We start from the raw sequence: 20,387 nt of genomic DNA, 5'->3' as shown, positions 1-20,387 counted from the left end.
CATGTCACGTTTAGTCTGAAGCATGTCTGATCTAAGCATACCTTTTGGGATCCAGTTCAGAGCAAGCTGAACATTCCCTGGGTAGCATCCAGCAGGTCCTGGAAGGTGAGGTGTTTTTGTTGGTTGGGTTTGGTTTTTTTTTCCACTTGGATTGCTTATCAGACCCTGTTTTTGCTAAATGTGTCATTGAAATGATGGGTAAAGCAACCTGTGCAGATCCAAAGTGTGATTTAAATTCTGAGCGATGGAGGGCTCAGCTAGCAGTGTGAAAAGGAGATGACAGGAAGGTGGCTGCTCAAGGGTCCTCCTCTCTGAGGGATTCTGCAGAATTTGACTCTGCTGTCTCAGACCTCTTAAAATCTTACGTGTAATTTTAATTTCCAAGACTCTGTTATTGCTGAGGAAAAGGGGTTTTGCACTATTCCAAGATGGCTGATAGCTGTGTACAGAGCAGCATTATGATAGTAAATTCTTTTATCATTTCCTTCAATGATCTAGATGCAGTCTGCATGCCTTCTTGCAGTGATTTTGAGGCAGTAGAGAATAGAAATTTAAATTCTGGTACTTTCAAGAAGCTGGGAGCATATCTGTGAATTAATTGTTGCTTATAAATAGGACCCAAGAAAGCCCTATTTAAACTGTACCTTGAGCTATTTTTTGCTTTTGCTTGTGTTGGTCTACCAGTCAGTTAGCATCCACTTCTGTTTCTCTTGCAGCATAAGCTGTGGAGAAAACCTTTTTTAAAGAGATTTTGAAAAGCAGGAGACCATATTTGCTGGCTTCAATAAGGAAGCGGCTGCAGCTCTGAGGGCAGTAACAGAACCTCCTTTGAGCCTTTAAAAGCATCAATATAAAGATCTGTATCTTGGAAAGTGGCTGTTTTACCAGCCATAATGTGAGCCAGACGAGTAGGAAAGCTTTGGGCATTAATAATGAATGAGCCTTTTCTAAGATTTCCAGAGCATGCAGTCTCTGTAGGTAGAGTTTTCGTCTTGCTGCTTTTGCATTCTTGCACTGATTTTGCAATGGTATAGAAACATGACACTCAGTGCAATGTGGGCTGGGGACCAAGATAGCGCGTGATGCCTGCAGGTCTCAACAGGGGACATCTTCAGACTTTTGTAATAACCATTCAGTTGGGGAATTCAGAAAAGCATTTTTTTGCATATTTTAACGTGTGCTGTAGGAAAAGGATGAGCTTGAATTGGTCAATGATTTGACATCATTCTACAGACTTCCTGGGCACTCTGGTTCTTGCTAAATCAGCTTGCCCTGGGCTTGTTGCAGGAATATGCAGATGTTTGGTTCCTACGCCTGAACCACAGGGATACAGGTGTACACTTCCTTTTGCCTACACATCACTTTCCATTTGCCTTTCATAGATATCAGAGCCAAAATGAGAGGAAAACAAAACAAGCAAACAAAGAAAGTTAATACATTTTGGAGACATTTCTTTCCCTCCCTGGACAGAGCTCTCTTGTTCAGGTGATCACTCCTTTCTTAATTATTTCGTCCTGGTTGTACCAGTATTTACTTGCTTTTATAGGAGCCAATGCCTTGGACAAAAGGAGGGGAATTGTCTCTTGTCTGAATTCCTGAGTTGAATTGTGCGCTGGTTGTGCTTGTTTTTTACACCCACGTCCTGTACAGATGGATTACTGTACCTGAATGTGGGGGGGACCAAGGGCTTTGTCCCTGCATGCACACAGCCCTCACCACTGACATTCCTTCCACCGCTACTGTACGGCTGCCCGAGGGAGCTCTTCCACCCTGAGCAAAGCATCATTAAAGATCATATGTGCTGAAGCTTCGATTCCTCCCTGTGTCTTTCAGGTCCTAGAGGATCCAGCTGGTGACCCATTAGCCAGCGACACGTTCTGGGCTGCGTGGCTGCTCTTCGAATTCTCAGCTGGGGCACGGATGTGACCTGCCTGCAGAGATGCTCGATGTGGTCTGCACCTCTCCGGGCAACACCCCATCCTTTCCTGTTTTCTTTTTTCTTCTTTTTAATAAGTGAGGGGTTTGACATGGAGATGAATAGAGAGAGAGTAAGATAGAAAGATGAAGGCTTTTTCTAATGGTTACAAAGTTAGTTACAGTTTGATTAAGGATTTTGCAAAGGATAAGAGAAACGGGAGGTGCATTGTGGATTGTATGTTTTTACTGCAGCAATCAGAAGCTGCATGGTAGATGCAAAAAATATCAAGTCACTGGTTGTGTGGCAGTTACATATTTCTACCCATGGCACTGGTCAGATCAGAGTCCTTCACTACATCATGAAGGTCAATGAAGCTCCTCTACCCAAAAGGAGTAAATATGTAGTTACATTGCCTGGCTGTGGATACTGGGTAACTTTTTCTCAGGCCTAGAAAAAAAGGTCTCAGCTCAGTGCTAGTAAAAATACTGCTATTTCTCATCCTGGCATTTCTGTTGTACTGCTGGGTGTAACTTCTGGAGTGTTCCATACTCTGCAGTGCCGCAGATGCCACAGACTGGAGCATGGCAGAATTTCCAGCAGTAAACTCAATGTTCTCGCAGGACTGGGGGAGGGCACAGAAGTGTTGTCAGTGTTTAACACTACGTGTATCCCAGATTGCCCAGGAAAGAAGGATGAATGGAGGAGGTGTGAGCTGCTGAACCTTGCTGGTCCATTTTCAGTCCCCAGATGCCGAGGCAGTCCTGTCCCGGCGCAGCAGTGACAGCAGCGGCCGGCCGCAAGCGCCCTGCAGATCAGTGTGAGTCGTGCAGAATCTGTTTGCTATGCACTGTAGTAGGTGCGGGGCTAATGCAGTATTTGGCTGAAGGGTGAGCTGTGCCGCACAGCTCTCCCAGGGCGCCTTTGTAGCTCCCTTGGTTTTGCCTGGTGATTTTCCTTCCCTAACCCGGCCCGGAGGCCGCCCGTTCCCCTTCATGTCGCACAGCTCATGGATCGGGAGCCCTGCGTTGTTTCTTTCCCTTGGAGACTAAGAAGCAGAATTGGGTGTGAGAGCGCTGGGGCGTGAGGAGCAAAGCACAGCCTGGATGCACGTTTAAAACTAATGTCATTGGGCAGTCTTCGGGGAATTTATCTTAAGTATTACTGGTTTTTTAAAAATCTGTATTGTATCTCTAGCCCTGAGATACATAAAGTGGATGTCTCCAGTACCTTTTGTAATAAAGTTAGCAAATAAAGGTTATGAATGACTCTCCAGCGTTTATTTTTCAAGGTAAAGGTGTAATTATTCACACAAGGTATTTAGTTATATTAAACCACCAGCACCAGCTACCCTGGGTACAGTTGTGTGTGTTGAGACGCTTATATTTCCTTTATTTTGGTGGAACGCCATTTTGTTGTCAGAGGTTTTGTGTTTAAAACGGTGCTGCTTGCTGGGGTTACACGTTTATTTCCTTCAAGGGGGCCTTGCGTGAACCCAAACTGGCACACACGGAGAAAAAGGTGCTGGCCGACCGCAGACCCCCAGAAACCTGTGAGGGCCGCGTTCTCCCGGTCCTCACAGACCCGCTCCCCGTCTAACCCGCCCTCTCCTCCGCCACCACCGGAGCGCTCGGCTACCGGAGGCGACGCGCTGTTCCAGCCGCCATGGCGCCGCGCGCCACCTTCCTGCTTCCTCCCCATTGGTCCGCCGCGCCGCCGCGCGGGTAGCAACAGCGACAAATATATCCTTCCCGGCCGGTGATTGGCTGCCGCCTCCCGCCGAGCCATAGCAACAGCGGAGCAGGCGCGCGGCGGCCGTTGGCGGGTGAGGAGGGAGCCCGGGGAGGGCGGGAGAGGAGCGGGTCAGGTAGAGCGGCGGCTCCGGCCCGCACTGCGCTGCTGACGGCCGAGCCCACCGAAACCCACTCAGGACGCATTTGTATTGCGGGCAGGAGCTGCGGCCTGTGGTGGAAAGAAAACAAGACACTGCTCTGCGCCAGCTGGTGAAACAGCTTTCAGGCAGCAGCAGCCTGATAGGAAATTCACACTGGATATTGATAGATCTTATTGTTGAGATCCCAAATAAGGTATTTTATTTCTCATCTCTAATGATATGACATGTCACTGTGATTACTGTGATTTACCTCGTCAACGGTACATAATACATGTGGATGAAAGGCAGGCTGGTTGCATTTCCCTGCTGCTGAAGATTGATGTGTTGGAGTACAGAGGAATGATGCTTCTCTGTCAGTGAGACATGTTTGCAGTTCCTTTCAAATATATAGTGCCATTCCCTGCAAGGGAAGATGATAAAGATCAGATTGACACTACTCCTCCTGTATAGAAATTTGAGGTACCTGTCATTCAAAATTAAATAGATTATTTTCTAAGAAAACAACCCATGTTAGGGAATGCAGGTTTTTGAGATAACTGACCTTTGTTCTGCCATCTTAACAATACCAGTGCCCTGAGGCCTTGCAAGTTTTTAAAAATAGTTCAAGAACACAGTTGTTTTGACTTCTTAATTAAAGAGGCTCGATTCACCAGGATTCCTAAGGAGTGCTAGAACAACAAGTCCCTTTTCCAAACTGAAATGTGAAAAAGGCTTTGCAGTTAAAGCAGAATTAAAGCTTTTTCTCTTACACTTAATGAATTTCATTTCCAAATTGGCACAGTTGTTCTCTGGAGTACAATTGAATTTTCTAGGTCATTTCCCAGGTGAAATAACTTATTACTTTTCTGGAAATTTACGTTCAGTGATTCAAAGCTTGATATGTGAAATCCAGCACATTGATAGTATTTCTGCTTAAGAGATGTGAAGTCAAGTGGTTGAAGTACAGTATATTCTGGCCCACCGGCATCTTTGCCCCGCGCCACCTGGATATTGGATTTGCACAGAGCACTTTGGAGGAGCTCATTGCATTTGGACAAGAATTTGCAAGCTGTGCCTGCAGCTGATCTCCCAGGAGCTGACCACGCTGAGTTCCAGGTAGCTGAGCCGCGTTCAGAGCAGCTGCTGCCTCCTCATCGTGGGCCAGGGCAGCTGGGATGCAGGAGCGGAAGTGATCGAGTGGATCTCTGCTGAATGCCAGTGATGCTCAGCATTTGGCCTTCTCTGCCTGTGCTGCAGGATGGAGTTAGGCTTTGAAGGACAGCATAGGGGAATTCTTGATACTGGGCTAGCATTTGAATTGTTCAGTGCATCTCATTTCCTGGGTGTGATGTGCATCCGCATCATGTTCTGGTTTTCCTGTCCAACCATATGTAGCAAGCTCTGGGTGTGTTTATGTTGTTCTTCCTTGGAGCTGTAATTAGAAGCACTCTGAGCCCTTGGCTGACCTGCCCTGAGCTGAATGTGCTGTACCTGCTGTTGTCGTTCCTCCTCCTCAACACGGCATGGCCTGTCAAAGGAAGGAGCTTGCCCTAGATAGAAAAAACAAATCTATTTTTATCTTAAAATGCATATAAGGGCCCCAAGAACAGTACTTATATGTGTTAATGGAACACAGAAAGGGGATGGAAATCTAGGAGCGCTTTTAGGAGCCTGTGCCTTAGGTGTCCCTGAGGGGCGAAGGACACGTTCCCAATAGGCAGGCAGCCGTGTTTTCCAGCACTGCTGCTAAGCAGCAGCTTTTCTCTTGGCAGCTTGACACACAGGTTGAAGGCTGGCAAGGTCAGGGACTGAGCTGTTGCCCATCACTAGTTCCAAGGTAGAAGTGTGCTATAGAAATGGCCTACATGTCAGCTGCTGGTGAAAAGGTTCTCTGAACTGATCCACCGCAGCGCTAGAGAGGATTAGTGACACCAGCAGCAGCTTCCCCTGCTTTCAGTCCCATCCATGGCTCCTGCTGGCTGTCACAGCTACTGAAAGGACACGTGCTCAGGGCAAATGTCAGGAGGTACAGCTTCAAGGCCAATATTTTCAGACAGTCTCTTGTTCTGGATGCTTGGCTCAGCTTGCTCGGGGCCTCATTTTCAAAGGATAACAGCACGCAGTGGCTCAAGGAGGGTACCTAAAAGAAGAGGCCACTTTTGAAAATGTTGGCAAAGGCATTTTATTGTATCTTTGCACTTCATTAGTTTTATTCCCGAAGTCTTTCATGTCATGTTCTACAGTGAAAGGTCATTGTTTCAGATCAATCATTTTTAGTGGGATTTAATCCAGTTCTAAGTCAAACTAATCCACTTTGATAAAGTTTGAGGAGCAGTAAAAATTCATTTGTTTGGACAGATCTGGGCTTATTTTTTAAATGTGGCTGCTGATGCTGATGCTGAGTTCCTAATTGTGTATGCCCAGCACGACGTGTCTTCAGGGTGGTTCCTGAAGTGCTGGACATCTAAATTCTGATCTTACTGCAAGTATTCAGCACCTCTGAAAAGCCTGGGATTTAGTAGGATTCCATATGGTGCTCTGGTGACAGCTACTAATAAGCAGGATTTTTCATGTTTTCCTGTATGAACTGTTGAATTCTGGTTACTTTCCTTTGATTACATTAAGAATACATGAAGAATAAAACCACATTCTTGTATCTGGACAGGACTGGCAAGCACTGTCGTCTGAAGCTGCTCATGAAGAGTTAAAGCTACTTTCAATTAGCTACTGTGTTCTTGCCACTTAAAGAAACTCCCACAACTGAGCATGCTTCACAGCCTCCTGTGCGTATCCCTGAATCATTCTGGCAAGTAAAAACACTGCCATAATCTTTTATTCAGACACAGTGCTTATTCTTCACTGGACTCTGAAATGAGCAAGTGCTTGAAAACAGCACGTTTTGCCAGAGTTCGAAGGATTTATCAGCTCATGTCTGCACAGGATTTTGAACACGCAAAAGGCTACTGTGTGTGAATGCTGAGGGGTATTAAATACACTGCAGTGATACCCAAAAAGTTTCAGTATACAGACCTAACCTTTCCCATGAGGGAGCAAGAGCTTTGCAGGCTTTGTACAAAATACTACCCTTTTGTTTAAGGATCTTCCTATGTTAGTATATAGATACACAATGTAACTCACCACAATGCACAGTGTGAACCCCACTGCTGCTGAGCACTCCATTGCACTCCAGCAATGTCATCTCTCTCCCTTCATTCTAGGTTTTACCTTCGAGTTATGAGGGAGATTCTGCGAGGTTATTCAAGATTAATACAAAATTGAAATCTGACAAATAGTAGAATATTTTCACACACACTGTGACAGCCTAGAGGGTTCTGTTGCTCGTTAAGCTGTGGTATATGGTTTTGCTAGAAATATATCATTGAAATTATAGTCCCTTGTGGTTTGGGAAAGAATCATCACACTTCAGCTACACCCACTCCTATCTCGTGCTCTGATCTAGTCACTGGTTACAACACTTTTCCTCCCTGATGCACACTTATCTCACTTGACTGGGGAAATGTGCTGCCAGGATTCTAACAGTAAAAATTATAGACAGTCCTAAGCCAGTGAAACAATCTGTCCTCACAGCACTAGCTGAGCATCATGCCCCATTTAAGTGCCAGTCACAGTGTTTCCAAGATCAGATGCCCACAAACTCTCCATCTTTCTTTCTCTATACTCATCTCTATTTCCTTTGCTGTGATGTGGAAGCTGGTTAACCTACCCTGTCAACTGGTAGTTGCTTCTGTTCGCTCTCTGTTTTTCATTGTCTTGTCCCTAAGATTTTCATCATTTAGCAGTTCTCTAAATAAAACATTTCCTTGCTGCAGAGAGGGAAGATCATTTATTCCAGGGATGAGGAGGACGTTTGTTGGTGGCAGGGACTTTAGTACCAGTGCTTTAGTTCCGTGAGTCTCAGGAAGAGTTCTGCAAGAGCCGCATGCTCCAGAGCAACCCAAGGGGCAGACTTCCTGCCCTGGGGAAAGGCTGGGACTAGTGTGGGGTATTTTCCTTGATGTGTTTGCTGTTCACCAGCATACCTCGTAGCTCTGTCCCCTCAGCTGAACATCAGCGCTGGGGTGACGCCCTCTGAGACTGCCTTGGTGTCCCCGGTGCCCCTGTGCTCAGCTGAGCAGCGAACGAGAACAGCATTTCAGCAGGGAGCTATTTGTGGAACATCGGTGCTGTCCAATAATCAGATATGCCTGTGGAGCGGAGCCATTGCCTTAGGTCATGGTGCAATTTTCAGTACCATAAGTTTCTCCATCTACAAATTCTTGCTGGGTGTGGTCACTTTGCCAACAGCTCCGAGTCCTGCCTCATGAGAGCAGTATTTCTGCGCTTTGCCGGGAATCGCGGAGCTTGGAACCTCGTGTGTGATGCCTGGCATCTGAGCTCGCCAGGTTGGGTCATGTTTTGCACCCTATTCAGCACTCTAGTAAAAGGTCTGCTGACATTTCCATTTCCTTTCCATTTTTATTTTTAAAATGTTATAACTCGGTTTATAAATATTGTAGCAGATTAAAACTCATTGCATGAGCTCTGATTTGTTTTTATTTGTACCTCTGTAGATCAGTGGAGCCACTATTGTGGCTGAAGACCCAGAACACTAGGTACTGCACGCACCGGAGAATATAGGTACTCTCCCATGGACCTTTTGTGTGTGAAATGCAATATCTTCACTTTCTTTAGGTTACAGTCAGACTGTAGAAACGCTGCATACAACGTTACCTTATTTTAGCACTTTTCCTTGCAACTGTTGGATTTAGACATGTATCTGATTTTAGAGCAGTGATGTTACCTATCACCTTGTGGATTCAAGGTTAAGAATTTTTGAGATGGTTTAGACTGAGAAATAGACATTATATAGAAGCTTCAATTAAGAAAACCAAAAGCATTTAATGAGAATGTTTTTGTGTATGTGTAGATATATCCACATATAACTGGCAGATTAATGCAGATTGCCTGGTTCAGTGGGTGAATAACTGGTTTTAAAAATACTCCATAATCTGTTTCCCTTGGGAGTCTGAAACTGCTGCACAAAATGAGAACGGATTTGGTAAACCCTACACATTTTCAGCATCAGTGGAACACTTTGCAGACTGACCTCTACTCACGAGTTATTATAACAGCAAAGCTTCTAAACCCGAGAAGTGTGTTAGGCTTTCTAGATTAGCCCATCTCTCTCTATTCTTGCATAAGTGTTAGATGCATTAAAATCTGTATTTTTTACATAGAATCATACCTGCTGCTGTCCATAGATAAAACTTTATCCTTAGGTAAAATCAATACGAGTTTTTGCATTAATTATGCTAATGAATTACACTAATAGTTGGGGTCCATTCTGTTAAGGATTTATATGTCACTGCCTTTTCTTAGTAACAGTGACAATAAAATCCTGTTAGGAAAAAGGCCCTGTGCAGCTCGCTGGTGTGTATGTACAACTGGGTGCTTCTCAGCACTGCAAAGAGCTGTTTCCTGAATGTTCTGGCAATCAGATTATAACTTGCTACATGCAGCTTTTATCTTTCATGCTTTATTACATATAATTACCTTTTATTATTTGTTATAATATTTATGTCCTTTAAAAATCAATATTTATCTAGTTCCTTTTAAAACTAACTGCAGCTTTTATTTTAAATGACATTAGAGCTTAATGCACAGAAGCCAGCAGCGTTAGAGTTAAGGCTAAAAACTTTTGGCTGACACAATGGACGGGATTTACTGGATTGCAACAGTGCCAGAGTACTGGGGATAGTGGGAGAACAGCGTCAGGAGCGAGACCCGCCGGGGTCCCTGGCCTCTGCCATGTGCTGACGTGCGCTCCCTCCTCTTCTTGGGGTGAGAATAGTGAGCTTAAACTGCCGTAGTGCTGTGGGCAGCAGCTCTGATGGCGAGCACAGTGTTCGCTCAGATGTGCAGCAGCTCCCTGTACGTACAGTGGTGTGATGATGTTTAAATGCTGGCTGTGGATTGCACAGAAGTTAATCTATGATCTATCGTAAGAGACAAGTAATGTGGATGCTGGCATTCCTGCAGCCACCAGCTGCAGTTGTGTCAGTTGTGCAGTGCTTCTCTTTTGACATTATTTTTATGTAAGGCTGGTACTTAGTCAATTTATGAACTAAGAGCTCGACTCTTACAAATTAAAATGCCGAGACACATTGAATTTAGCTGCATCTTTACGCAAGGTAGCAGAATTGGCCGTGCCCACCACTCCCACAACGAGGAATGTTTCGAAGCAGCTGGGGTACGAGATACGTTTATTTCAGTGGAACGACACACAGCCGTGTCAATACCGCGGGACAAAGCCCGCGCGGGAAGGCCGTGGCAGCACAAAGCGGTTATGGCGCAGGGTCGGGCACGTCGCTCCACACCGAGCGCAGCCCGAGCAGCAGCCGCGCTCCGCCGCTTTCCCGGGGCCGAGCGCGGCCGGAGTCCGTGGCAGCGGCTCCGCGCCGTGTCACCGAGCGCAGGCGGGGGCCGAGGCGGTGCGCGGGCGCCGAGCCCGGCCCGAGGCTTTTCACGGCGGTGGCGGGGGCGCGGGTGGTGTGGTGCGGTGCGGCGGCCCCGGCCCGGCTCCGCAATGCCCGCGCCCACCGCCCACCTCCACCTTTGCAGCATAAACTGCAGCACTCGCAGCGCGCATGCGCCTCCCCCGGCCGGCGCCCCGGGATAGCTATTTATAGCAAGTGACGTCACCTAGAAATAGAACGCGGGGGAGCAGCGCCCCCTCCCCTCCCCTGCAGTCCCCTCGGCTCCGCCCCCTCGTTGCCTTCCTAGCGCGCAGGCGCAGGCGGCGGCAGCAGCGCGAGGCTCCGAGCCGGGCGGAGAGGCGCGAGCCTGCAGGCGCGGCGCAGGGCACGGAGCGAGCGCGCGGCTTGCCCGCTTTGCCGCCTCTGTGAGCGCGAGGCGCCAACCGTCGCCCGGCACGCGCGGCCGGCGGGTGAGCGGCGGCTGAGGGGAGCCCGAGAGGAGCCTGAGGGGAGCCCGGCGGTCCGGAGAGCCCGAGGCGGCGGTGGCTCCGTTGAGGTTCCCCGCTCGCACCACCCGCGCGTTCCGAGGCGCAGATCCCCGCCCTCCCCTTCTTCTCTCTCTCTGAGGGGCGTAGAGTGCCCAGCCCAGCAGCCACCACGGAAGCGGCTATGGGGGACCGAGAGCAGCTGCTGCAGCGAGCCCGCCTGGCCGAGCAGGCGGAGAGATACGACGACATGGCCTCGGCCATGAAGTCGGTGAGTGGGGCTGGTAGCGTGGCGGCGGTGGGTCATACCCGGGGAGGAGTGTATAGAGTGGGTAGTGGCGGGGGAGGAAGGGGAAGGAAATCCGGGCTGGTCCGAGGCGGAATTGGGTCCCGGGGAGGATGCGAGACGCCAGGTCCCACCCGTGGCGGTGAAGAAAGGAGGGCGGGAGCAAGCGGAGCCCATCCCGCTGGGACACCTCGGTGCCGGTACTACCTGCCTCGAGGAGAGATGAGACAAACAGGAGCCGGTCCAAACTGGACCTGGACCCCCCCTTTTCTTTTAAAATGTATGTTCTTCCTCCCTCATTTCCTTCATTCCCTCGTAACGACGCCCTTGCAGCCCGGTCCCTGCCCGGGGGTGTGGCTGTCCCCATGCCCTCCTCTCGCCTCTCTCCCCCACCCCGCCAATCCGGCGCGGTGTGCGGTTTGAATGCCGCCCGCCTCTCCTCACGGCGGGAGCGCGGGGGATGTTTCTCTGCCCCAGCTCCAGACGGGTCCGTCCCGGCGCACCGCCCCCGCTGGGGATGGCGGCTCTGACCTTGGGGGGCGTCTCCCCTGCTAGGGGGAGATTGGAGGTGCTGGGCGGGGGGTGTCTGGGGAAACCGCACACGGCAGGAGGAGCCCCTTCCTTTTCTAGACGTTTATTTTGCCTCGCGATAAAGGGCACGAGTCGAGGCCTCACCCACAAACATCAGCGCTCTGACTCAAACATGGTATAGTAGTTGCATCCGGGTATGAAAGCTCCCCAGTGCACAGAGAGCGTTTCCCAAGCTTTAACGTTGCCTTTTTGCCTCTTCTTTGTAGGGTAACAAATCCTCAGTGCATTCTTTACCCAGTTGAATACTGACATGTGTTTAAACACTAAGTTACAGTTGCAGCTCTGCTCCTTTCAGAACCAAGCAATGAAAATTACTTGTACTGACCTGTCTGTACTGATACATAATAAAATTGCAGAATGATCAAACTCACAATGTCTAGTCCCTTTTTTAAAAACAAAGTATTCCTATAATCTGAATTTTAAGGGTGATGTAAATGCTTAGCAGTGTCTTTACTGTGTCTGATTACAACTGGTTTACTCTTGCTGATCTGTCTCCTTTGTGAGCACCAAAAGACCCCAAGAGGAGTCAAGTTTCCCTTGAGAGTGCTGCTGTTTAAAGACACAAGACATTTTTAATTTGAATGAGCAACTTCAAGTGGAGTTAACGTTTTTATTGTAAGAATCTATCAATCTAGTGTTGTTCAGGCACTGTGATGTGTGTCACAGTCCTTAAACGAGGGCAGTAAAAAGACATATTTTGCTGCTCTTGTTCACTTTTGCCAGTGTCATAATAAATACTATGACCAATCCAGTTCTAAAGCAGCAATACTTCTGAGTATCTCAATATCAGAGGCACTAAACATTGAGCTGTGTTTTAATTGTATCACTAGAATTATTGATACATGTAATGTAGTAGTGACAGCTCTCTTTATCTTTTGAATCTTTCAGTTGCTAATTCTAAAAGATGAAACTGAGAAACTGCTAAAATCTACTGCTGCTCTAGAGTACTGTGTTTCTAGCTGCATATAGTAGATGACTTTTTTAATCTTCCAAAGATTGCTGAATGGTAGTGTATGTATGGCTCTCTGAACATATGTGGAACAGAATACAATTGCTATACTACAGGAAATATGTAAATAAGTACACATAACTAGTGTGTATGTCCAGTTGCCTTTTTAAATTGTCGTAGTTGCTATACAATTTTAATTTGTCTTGAGTCATGGTGTTATCATCTGTAATGCCACTTTTGCTCTCAAATAAATTGTGTAATGATGATCTTCAGTAATTGGGAGCTTGAGAACCCTTTCTAAGTGAGCCAAGTCTTGTCCCTATATAAAATGTTACCTTATAGATACTTTAAAAATACAAAATGTAAAGCTGAATTTAAAAGGCAACAGTGCCTTTATTTTAAGCTGTCCATATACTGTTGCATGCCTATAATGTAGCTCCTCTTGGTTGCTTGGCTTTCACAGGTGTTCACTCCAACATGGTAATTCCAGTGTTAGTTGATTTTGTAGGTCTGAGCGTAAACTCTTATGAAATGTTATGGGGCTGTCTGTTCTCACACAGTTAATATTTCTTTCCATTTCAGTAACTGTAAATAACAGTTTTTTAGAGAACTTTTTATCCCTATTGAATAATATTCAAATAATCTTCTCACATTCCAGAAACATTAAACTTACTTCTACAGGAAATCAGTGTTCTAACTCTGATATCTATTCTCAATGCAGGATATCTTGATTTGAAAAAATTTTTTTTAATTTTTCTTTTTTAATCTCCAAATATAGCATATCTGATGGTTTTTAAAGGTGCTATGTGAAAATAGTATGCTTTCAGTGTAGATAGAAATCTGAATTATGAATTTTTGTTCTAGATATCTATCACCATGCTTTTACAATACACAATATGGCAAACAGCTTGATAGTTACTCTAAAACATAAAGTAACAAGGACTATTATAGGGAAAGCATATATGCTTGGTTTTTTTTTGAGACTGCCACTGAAGGAATAAAAAAAATATTACAAGACTGCCATTTCAGCTGTCAGGATAAAGCGGGAGGAACACGTATTGATCAGTCGTATCAGTTCTTTCTTTTAAAGAAAAGCCAGATGAAGCAGCAGTTGCAGCTTAAATAAGGAAACTACTGCTTAACAATGCACATTTTTTTGCTGCTTTATCTTGTAAGAATTCTGGTATTTTTGTTTATAATGTGTAGAAAGGAGAAGAAAATGAAACTTTCACTTGGTTTGTTGCTGTGAATTAATGAATTCAGTTTACTTTTTTAAAGCTAACACTATTTTAATAGAAAATACAATTGCATGTAAGTGTGCCTCTACTACATGGCATTCTTCCAAGGGGTGTGGCATTCTCATTGCATTAAATGCTACTTCAGGATTCCAACTGTTTGAAATAACCCTCCACGGTAGGTAAAAAAAATACTTCTCAGCACACTGGGAAGAAATTTGCTATTAATGTGTTAAATGTTCTCGCTTGATTTGTATTTAGATCCTTCCAGAAATGGTTAAACATTTTAGCTGTATAAACCCTTAGTATTTCTTGTAGTATCAATCTTAATATGTAGTGCTCAGAAGCTCTGTTAATTTATATTTTGTTTTCTGGTATAGCTACAAAGCTGGTAGAGAGTCATTTACACTTTAAAAGTGGTAAGATGAATCTGAGTTATGCGAGATGTATAATTTAAAAATTATTTACGTGTGAAATACTACTAAGGGTGAAATAAATTTAAGTCTTCATATGATCTAGAGTTTAAGCAAAATAGCTTGAGTTTCTGGTTTTAGGCTTTATAGGCTTTATCTCTTACATAAATGGACTTAAGAGTTTGGGTTGTTCCATATTTTTAATGTTATATCACTGACTTCTTCACATCAGTGTCTGCTTTTGGGTTAATGCAGTATGTATGTGTAGGAGGAGGGAATGAGATGCCTTTATGGTAAACAATATCCTCCCCTGCTGTGTGATGACTTCCTTACTGGGTTTTTATACAGTAAATCTAGCTATAGATTTTTCCAGTGCTTGATATAAAATACTGAAGCCACATGATGCAAGAAACTGATCTGGTTTAAATTCATTGATCTGGTTTCTATTTGTTAAAAAATTATGGACTTCATAACTTTGTATCAGCGGAGTTTTAATTATTAAACCTGACTTTACTGGCTCAGGTACAGCTGTTTTTGCAGCAGCTTGGTAAGAACTGGCTCTAGTTTTGACTTACATGCTTTGACTAACAAACCAGAAGAATAATCACATACATTCAATTGACCTGGCTCAAATTCTACTAGGTAATCCGCAGTGCATCGTAGATCCGCTGCTGGTTGTGGAGCCTTCAGCTTGGTGTGGCCAGTGCGGTATCGTGCACACACAAGTAATTTCTGAGCTGATACAGTACTGCCACACTCATCAGCATTTATAGTTAGAAATTCCAGGGTTACACTCAGGATTCCTTTCATATACTCCTTTCTCCCTGCCCCAGTAAACTGAAAGAACTTTGTGGGGATAAAGCAAATGAGTTACCTATAAGTATTATAGAAAGAAAATGTTTTAGACTGTGTTCTTGTTACAAAACCCAGACTGTCAGTCATACTCTGGGTGTTCAGTTGCATCGTCTGGCTCAGGACTGAAAATAGCCCCCAAATTAGGTGTGAGAGAGGTGTGTTTGCACAAGGAAAGTGTAGTGTAACACCTGAGTAAGTAAATACTACTTTGAAATTATTACAAATGGCTTTTCATCTCTGTTTCTTTTAACGGCCATTACAAGAGTGTTCTTGACAAAGGAATGTGTAGTTGACAAACGTTATTTCTACTCTCCAGAATTTTACATTTCAGTATTTTTTTAAAATTTGTCACTAATTGTTTAGAAAACATTTTTGAAAGTCATAGTTGGCAGAGCAGATTTTTATTTCTGTTTATATGTAGTCTAAAAAGACTTCATGCATTACTAAAACTCCCAGTTGTTTTGAGATGGACTTTATACTTCTGACAGATCTAAAAGCATGTCCTAAGGATGTCAAATTAGTTTCCCTGTTAATTTTTCCTTTTACTTTAAGGAATGGTTTCAAGGTGAATTTAAGTCAGTCCTGGGAATTAAATTATACAACAGTCTAGTGATGATCTGGAAGTCTCTTAATTAAGTCTCTTAATCTTATCTTTTAAATACTTTAATGTTTTGATGTAGAAGTTAACGTTCTTTTTCCACATTTAAACAACTGTTCTGCAGTTAGTCCTGAGATGGCTTTTTTCCCAGGCTTTTTTTGTTGTGCTTTACATGAATGTATCTACAGTTGCAATGGCTCCTGTGCAAGTGGGCTTTAAACATCAGCTTTTTCAGGGCAGGTGTTGTGATGTGTTTTCTACAATTAAAAATGAATAACACCAGAAGAGAGACAATAAACTAGAAAAAACCCTGGAATACTCTTTCAAGGCTCTGTAAGGTTGTATTTTGTCTCTTGTAGCAAACTGGATGAAATTTGAAAACTGATTAATTTATCTCCCCTTAAGTAAATACACCAGCTATATAGTAAAAAATGAATGTTTAGTGCTGAAAAATTTTTGATGGTTCCCAGGACATTTAGATGTTTTGAATACACATAAGACACTGGTCTTTACAAGATTAAATTAGAAAGTTTAAGAAACCACCTTAAGGAGGTAGAAGAAATAATTATAACAAGGTTTAGGATGACTGCATATATCTTTTTTTAGGTTTTATATCCTTAAATACCAGCATTTAGCAGGAAATTTAGTTTGAAGCAGAGAGAAAGGGAGGAACATGAAGGTGGCAGTTCGCTGAGGATAAAGAACAGAGGTGGTAAGTGGAAGATGAGGTGAAAAATGTAGGTGTTGATGTGTGAGGTGAAGGATTAGGAGAGCTGTGGTTGCAGTCTTCTTATAACTTGAATTTGTTTCGTATGGAGTCTGGACTGCAAAGCCAAGAGGTGGTATTTCTGTTACAATTGTCCTGTCCTACTGAGTCTCATTCTCAGTTATTTTTGTGTCTTGTGTGCTTTTCCATACTATGTTTCTATTTTTGTGGGTAATATTGCTCAGTAGTATTTGAGAACTTTTTTTTGTGTGTGTTTGTTTTTTGTTTTTTTTCTTTGTTTTATATATATTCTGTAAAGATAATTAAGACAGGTGGGGGAGGAGGGATTTATTTGTGTGGTTAAATGATGTTTAAGTTTTAGCAAAACATTACTGACTCCTTTAGATCGACCACTGTGTCTGAGAACTTGCAATCGACTTTCAAGCAAAGTCCTCCAGCAGTGCAGGAATGGCCAAGTGATTATAAATCTTTGGTGGATTTCATTATTTTTGTGAAAGCAAGTGCTGTCCTGTTAGACTGTAGGGTATAAAAAGGTCTTAGCTGAGGCTTTACTTATTGAGGGTGTTAATATCTTTACTAGAGAAGATGATACAGTTGGTTTGTAGTAGAGATTGCTGAGGGAGGAATTGTTGGGAGATGTAGAGGAAGCTGTGGAGAGGGTTATGAAGATGTCATTAGAGTCGATTCCTGTGCATTTCACCCTCTGTAGGTTGTCTGTGACTGTAGTAAGCCAGGCAGAGCAGTGTCTTTTGGGAGTTCAGGTTCCTGAGCTGTGGGGAAAAGGCAAATTGGAGATAAAACTAATTGTCTTAGAATATTCTAAGAATGAAACCTAAACTTGAAAGTAAGCTCTCTCTTACTTTAAGTTATAATTAATATAAATTATTTTTAGACTTGGAAAGATTCACATTTATTGAGTGGTTCACTGAGTACACCAGCAGTCTGAGAATAGTGTAAATATTTGTCACTTAATTATTTGTAGTGTGTAAGGATTTGGTTGCAAACATTCTGATGCCTATCAAGCAGTGTAAATATACACAATTTTGAAGAAATAGTTAATGATTTTAGCAGCGCCTGAGCAAGGACAAGTTTACTTCTACACCAGGGTACATATCCTTAGAATTTTAGTAACTTATTTTAATGCAGTTATTGTCGTATGCTTAAAGTACTGGAGTTACGTTTTTCATCCTGAGAGTTTAATTTCATGTTTGTAAGTTTGCAAAAGTAAAAAAAACTTCAAGTGACTATAAGTCTGATAGGTTTTATTCCCTAAATTAACATAGCAAGTCAAATAGACCTAAATACACTATTAGAAGTATTTTCCTTCCCATATCTCAGCTTTTTGTAGTAAGAATTTGGAGATGATCAGGGCTTTTTTCTTCATTTCCTCTTCTATTTCTATGTACTCTGTCCCATGTCTCTCCTATCCTTGAAATTTGTCATCAGCCACCAATTAGCAGGAATCTGGGTAACTTTTGTGTTACATTGTATAATTGCTCACTGAGTGTCTGAAAGATACTATGAAACGCTAATTCCATTTGTACTATGCAGAGCTTAATCATAATGACTGCAGCACTTCCATGTCTGCTGTTGAATGAAAGAAAGTGGCAGGGGAAAGAAATCCAAGAACTCCACCAGTTTCCAGTGTCTGTGCTGTGTTCCAGATTCATAAAACCGGTATTTTAGGTACATTTAAATTCATCGCTAAGTGTGTAGTCTGCATAATTATAAAAAAGACTTCCTAAAAAAACTGAGCCTTCCTTCTGTGAATGCTTCTCCATTACACAAGCCTGACTCACTTTTATTCAGTGAATGTGCTTTGCAATGGCTTCTAAATACCAGTTCTATTACAACAGAACTGTGGGGTTTTCATTCTTTTAAGTCTTGACTGAAGAAACAATTTTAAACTTTCAGTGTTCCAAATTGACTCCTGTCTAGAAGGAATTTTGGGATCTAGAAGAAATTTTTAATCTTGCATTTCTTGATGGAAGTATTGAAGGAAGTTTTCACTCTCTTGTCTAAGACAAACCCTTTAAATTTGATCCTTGTCTGTATTTTTCAGGTAACTGAGCTGAATGAGCCTCTCTCAAATGAGGATAGAAACCTGCTGTCTGTAGCCTACAAGAATGTAGTTGGAGCTAGACGATCTTCCTGGCGCGTCATCAGCAGCATCGAGCAGAAGACTATGGCAGATGGGAATGAGAAGAAGCTGGAGAAGGTGAAAGCCTATAGGGAGAAGATAGAAAAGGAGCTTGAGACAGTCTGCAACGATGTGTTGGCTCTCCTAGATAAATACTTGATCAAGAACTGCAATGACTTCCAATATGAGAGCAAGGTCTTTTATCTGAAAATGAAGGGGGATTACTACCGCTATTTGGCAGAAGTTGCTGCTGGAGAGAAGAAGAACAGTGTTGTGGAAGCCTCAGAAGCTGCCTATAAGGAGGCTTTTGAAATCAGCAAAGAGCACATGCAGCCCACTCACCCCATTAGGCTTGGGCTGGCACTCAATTTCTCAGTGTTCTACTATGAAATCCAGAATGCTCCTGAGCAGGCCTGCCTTTTAGCCAAACAAGCCTTTGATGATGCCATAGCAGAGCTGGACACACTAAATGAGGATTCCTACAAGGACTCCACTCTCATCATGCAGCTACTTCGAGATAACCTCACTCTCTGGACGAGCGATCAGCAAGATGAAGAAGCAGGAGAGGGCAATAATTAAAAAGCTTTCCTCCAGTTCCTCTTTCATCCACTTCACCATCCCCATCATCACCAATATTTCCTTGCCACCGTCACACTAAATATCTAGTGCTAAGCATATCTGTATTGTACAGCCGTTCAGATCTGCTGTCCACTTTATCAAGAAGCAGTTTCAGATGAGTCTTCATGGGCATTGATGGATTGATTGGTTTATTGGCCCTATTTATCTTAGTTGCATTTGAGCAATGCAGAAAGATGCATAGTAAATGAGGCATTTTTAGTTTGCCTGTTGATTGGAAAATACGGGAAAGAATGATGGAAAGTGATTGAAGATAATTAGATTCCAGTTATAATTTTTCCATTTGAAATGAGCTGACAGTTCTGTTGAGCAGTACACTTTGTGCATGCGAAGTAAATTAGCCACCCCAAATTTTTTTCAGTCAATGAAAACAGTTAAGCTGATGTGAAATGACAGCCCTGTTCATCAGTTTACAATAAACTGTTTGAAATGTGAGGTTTCAGTAGCAATTTATTTTTTTGCCTCTAACTTATGTGCACAGTTTCTTTTAATGCAGTGCATCTACCTGAGAGTTTTGATACTTGTAGCCTTTTGCAGTTGTTTTGAAGAATCATGAATTTATTTTTTGTAAACTCTTTGGCTGTTTTGTTGTCTGTGTATTCTGACAACACTATGTCAATATTAGCCCATGTTAAGATGGATGACTGAGATGCCAGACTTCTAAATTAAATGTTTTGGAATTAAATGAATAAAATAAAATGCTGCTTCGGGGATGTTATCTCTACGTAAGCTGTCCTGTCTTTTGTTCAGAGTGGAGACTGTGTTACCTGACACACCACTGATGGGTTAAAATGTATTGAGAAATTCATGAGAAATTGCCTCACATTCCAAAACAAAAACCACCAGTGTGCTGAAAAGAAGAAAAACAAACAAAAAACCCTCACAAAACACAACCATCTAGAAGGTGACACCACTCACCTTGTTGCAGTGGAGTTTCCAAAGGCATATGTAGTTATTTGCTTGGTAGAGCAGGTGCAATCCAAATTCTGCTCAGGAAGTGGAGAACATTACTTGTCATACCAATGCAGAGACTTGTATTTGCTTCTGTCAACTGAACTCCTATTTTCTTTTCTTTATACTAACCACCAAATCACTTTACACATGAAAATCCCAGTAACTTTAATTTGTATTTACCTGCTTCAAATAGAAGCAGTATTTGTTCTTAAAGAATGCCTTTCTATTTTAGCTAATTTAAGACTAGTCCCCAA

The 20,387-nt window shown here is 43.3% G+C and overlaps 1 protein-coding gene across 1 annotated transcript; it reads left to right on the top strand.

The window, feature by feature from the left end:
- Nucleotides 1-10,615: 10,615 nt before the first annotated feature.
- YWHAH (tyrosine 3-monooxygenase/tryptophan 5-monooxygenase activation protein eta) lies at nt 10,616-19,875 on the top strand. The gene is made up of 2 exons (XM_080355337.1): nt 10,616-11,020; nt 18,466-19,875. The coding sequence occupies exons 1-2, from the start codon at nt 10,934-10,936 to the stop codon at nt 19,120-19,122; spliced, it is 744 nt and encodes a 247-aa protein (XP_080211463.1). The 5' UTR covers nt 10,616-10,933; the 3' UTR covers nt 19,123-19,875.
- The last annotated feature ends 512 nt before the right edge of the window (nt 19,876-20,387 follow it).

Source organism: Nesoenas mayeri, assembly GCF_963082525.1.
Source record: "Nesoenas mayeri genome assembly, chromosome: 17".
Taxonomy (NCBI): Eukaryota; Metazoa; Chordata; class Aves; order Columbiformes; family Columbidae; genus Nesoenas; species Nesoenas mayeri.
Note: the sequence above shows the minus strand (reverse complement) of the source record. Positions and strands in the feature narration are given on the sequence as shown.

Coding starts and splice junctions, on each gene's coding strand:
- YWHAH (XM_080355337.1), top strand. CDS start 10,934: ATGGGGGACCGAGAGCAGCTGCTGCAGCGAGCCCGCCTGGCCGAGCAG. Junction 11,021..18,465: donor TGGCCTCGGCCATGAAGTCG/GTGAGTGGGGCT, acceptor TGTATTTTTCAG/GTAACTGAGCTGAATGAGCC.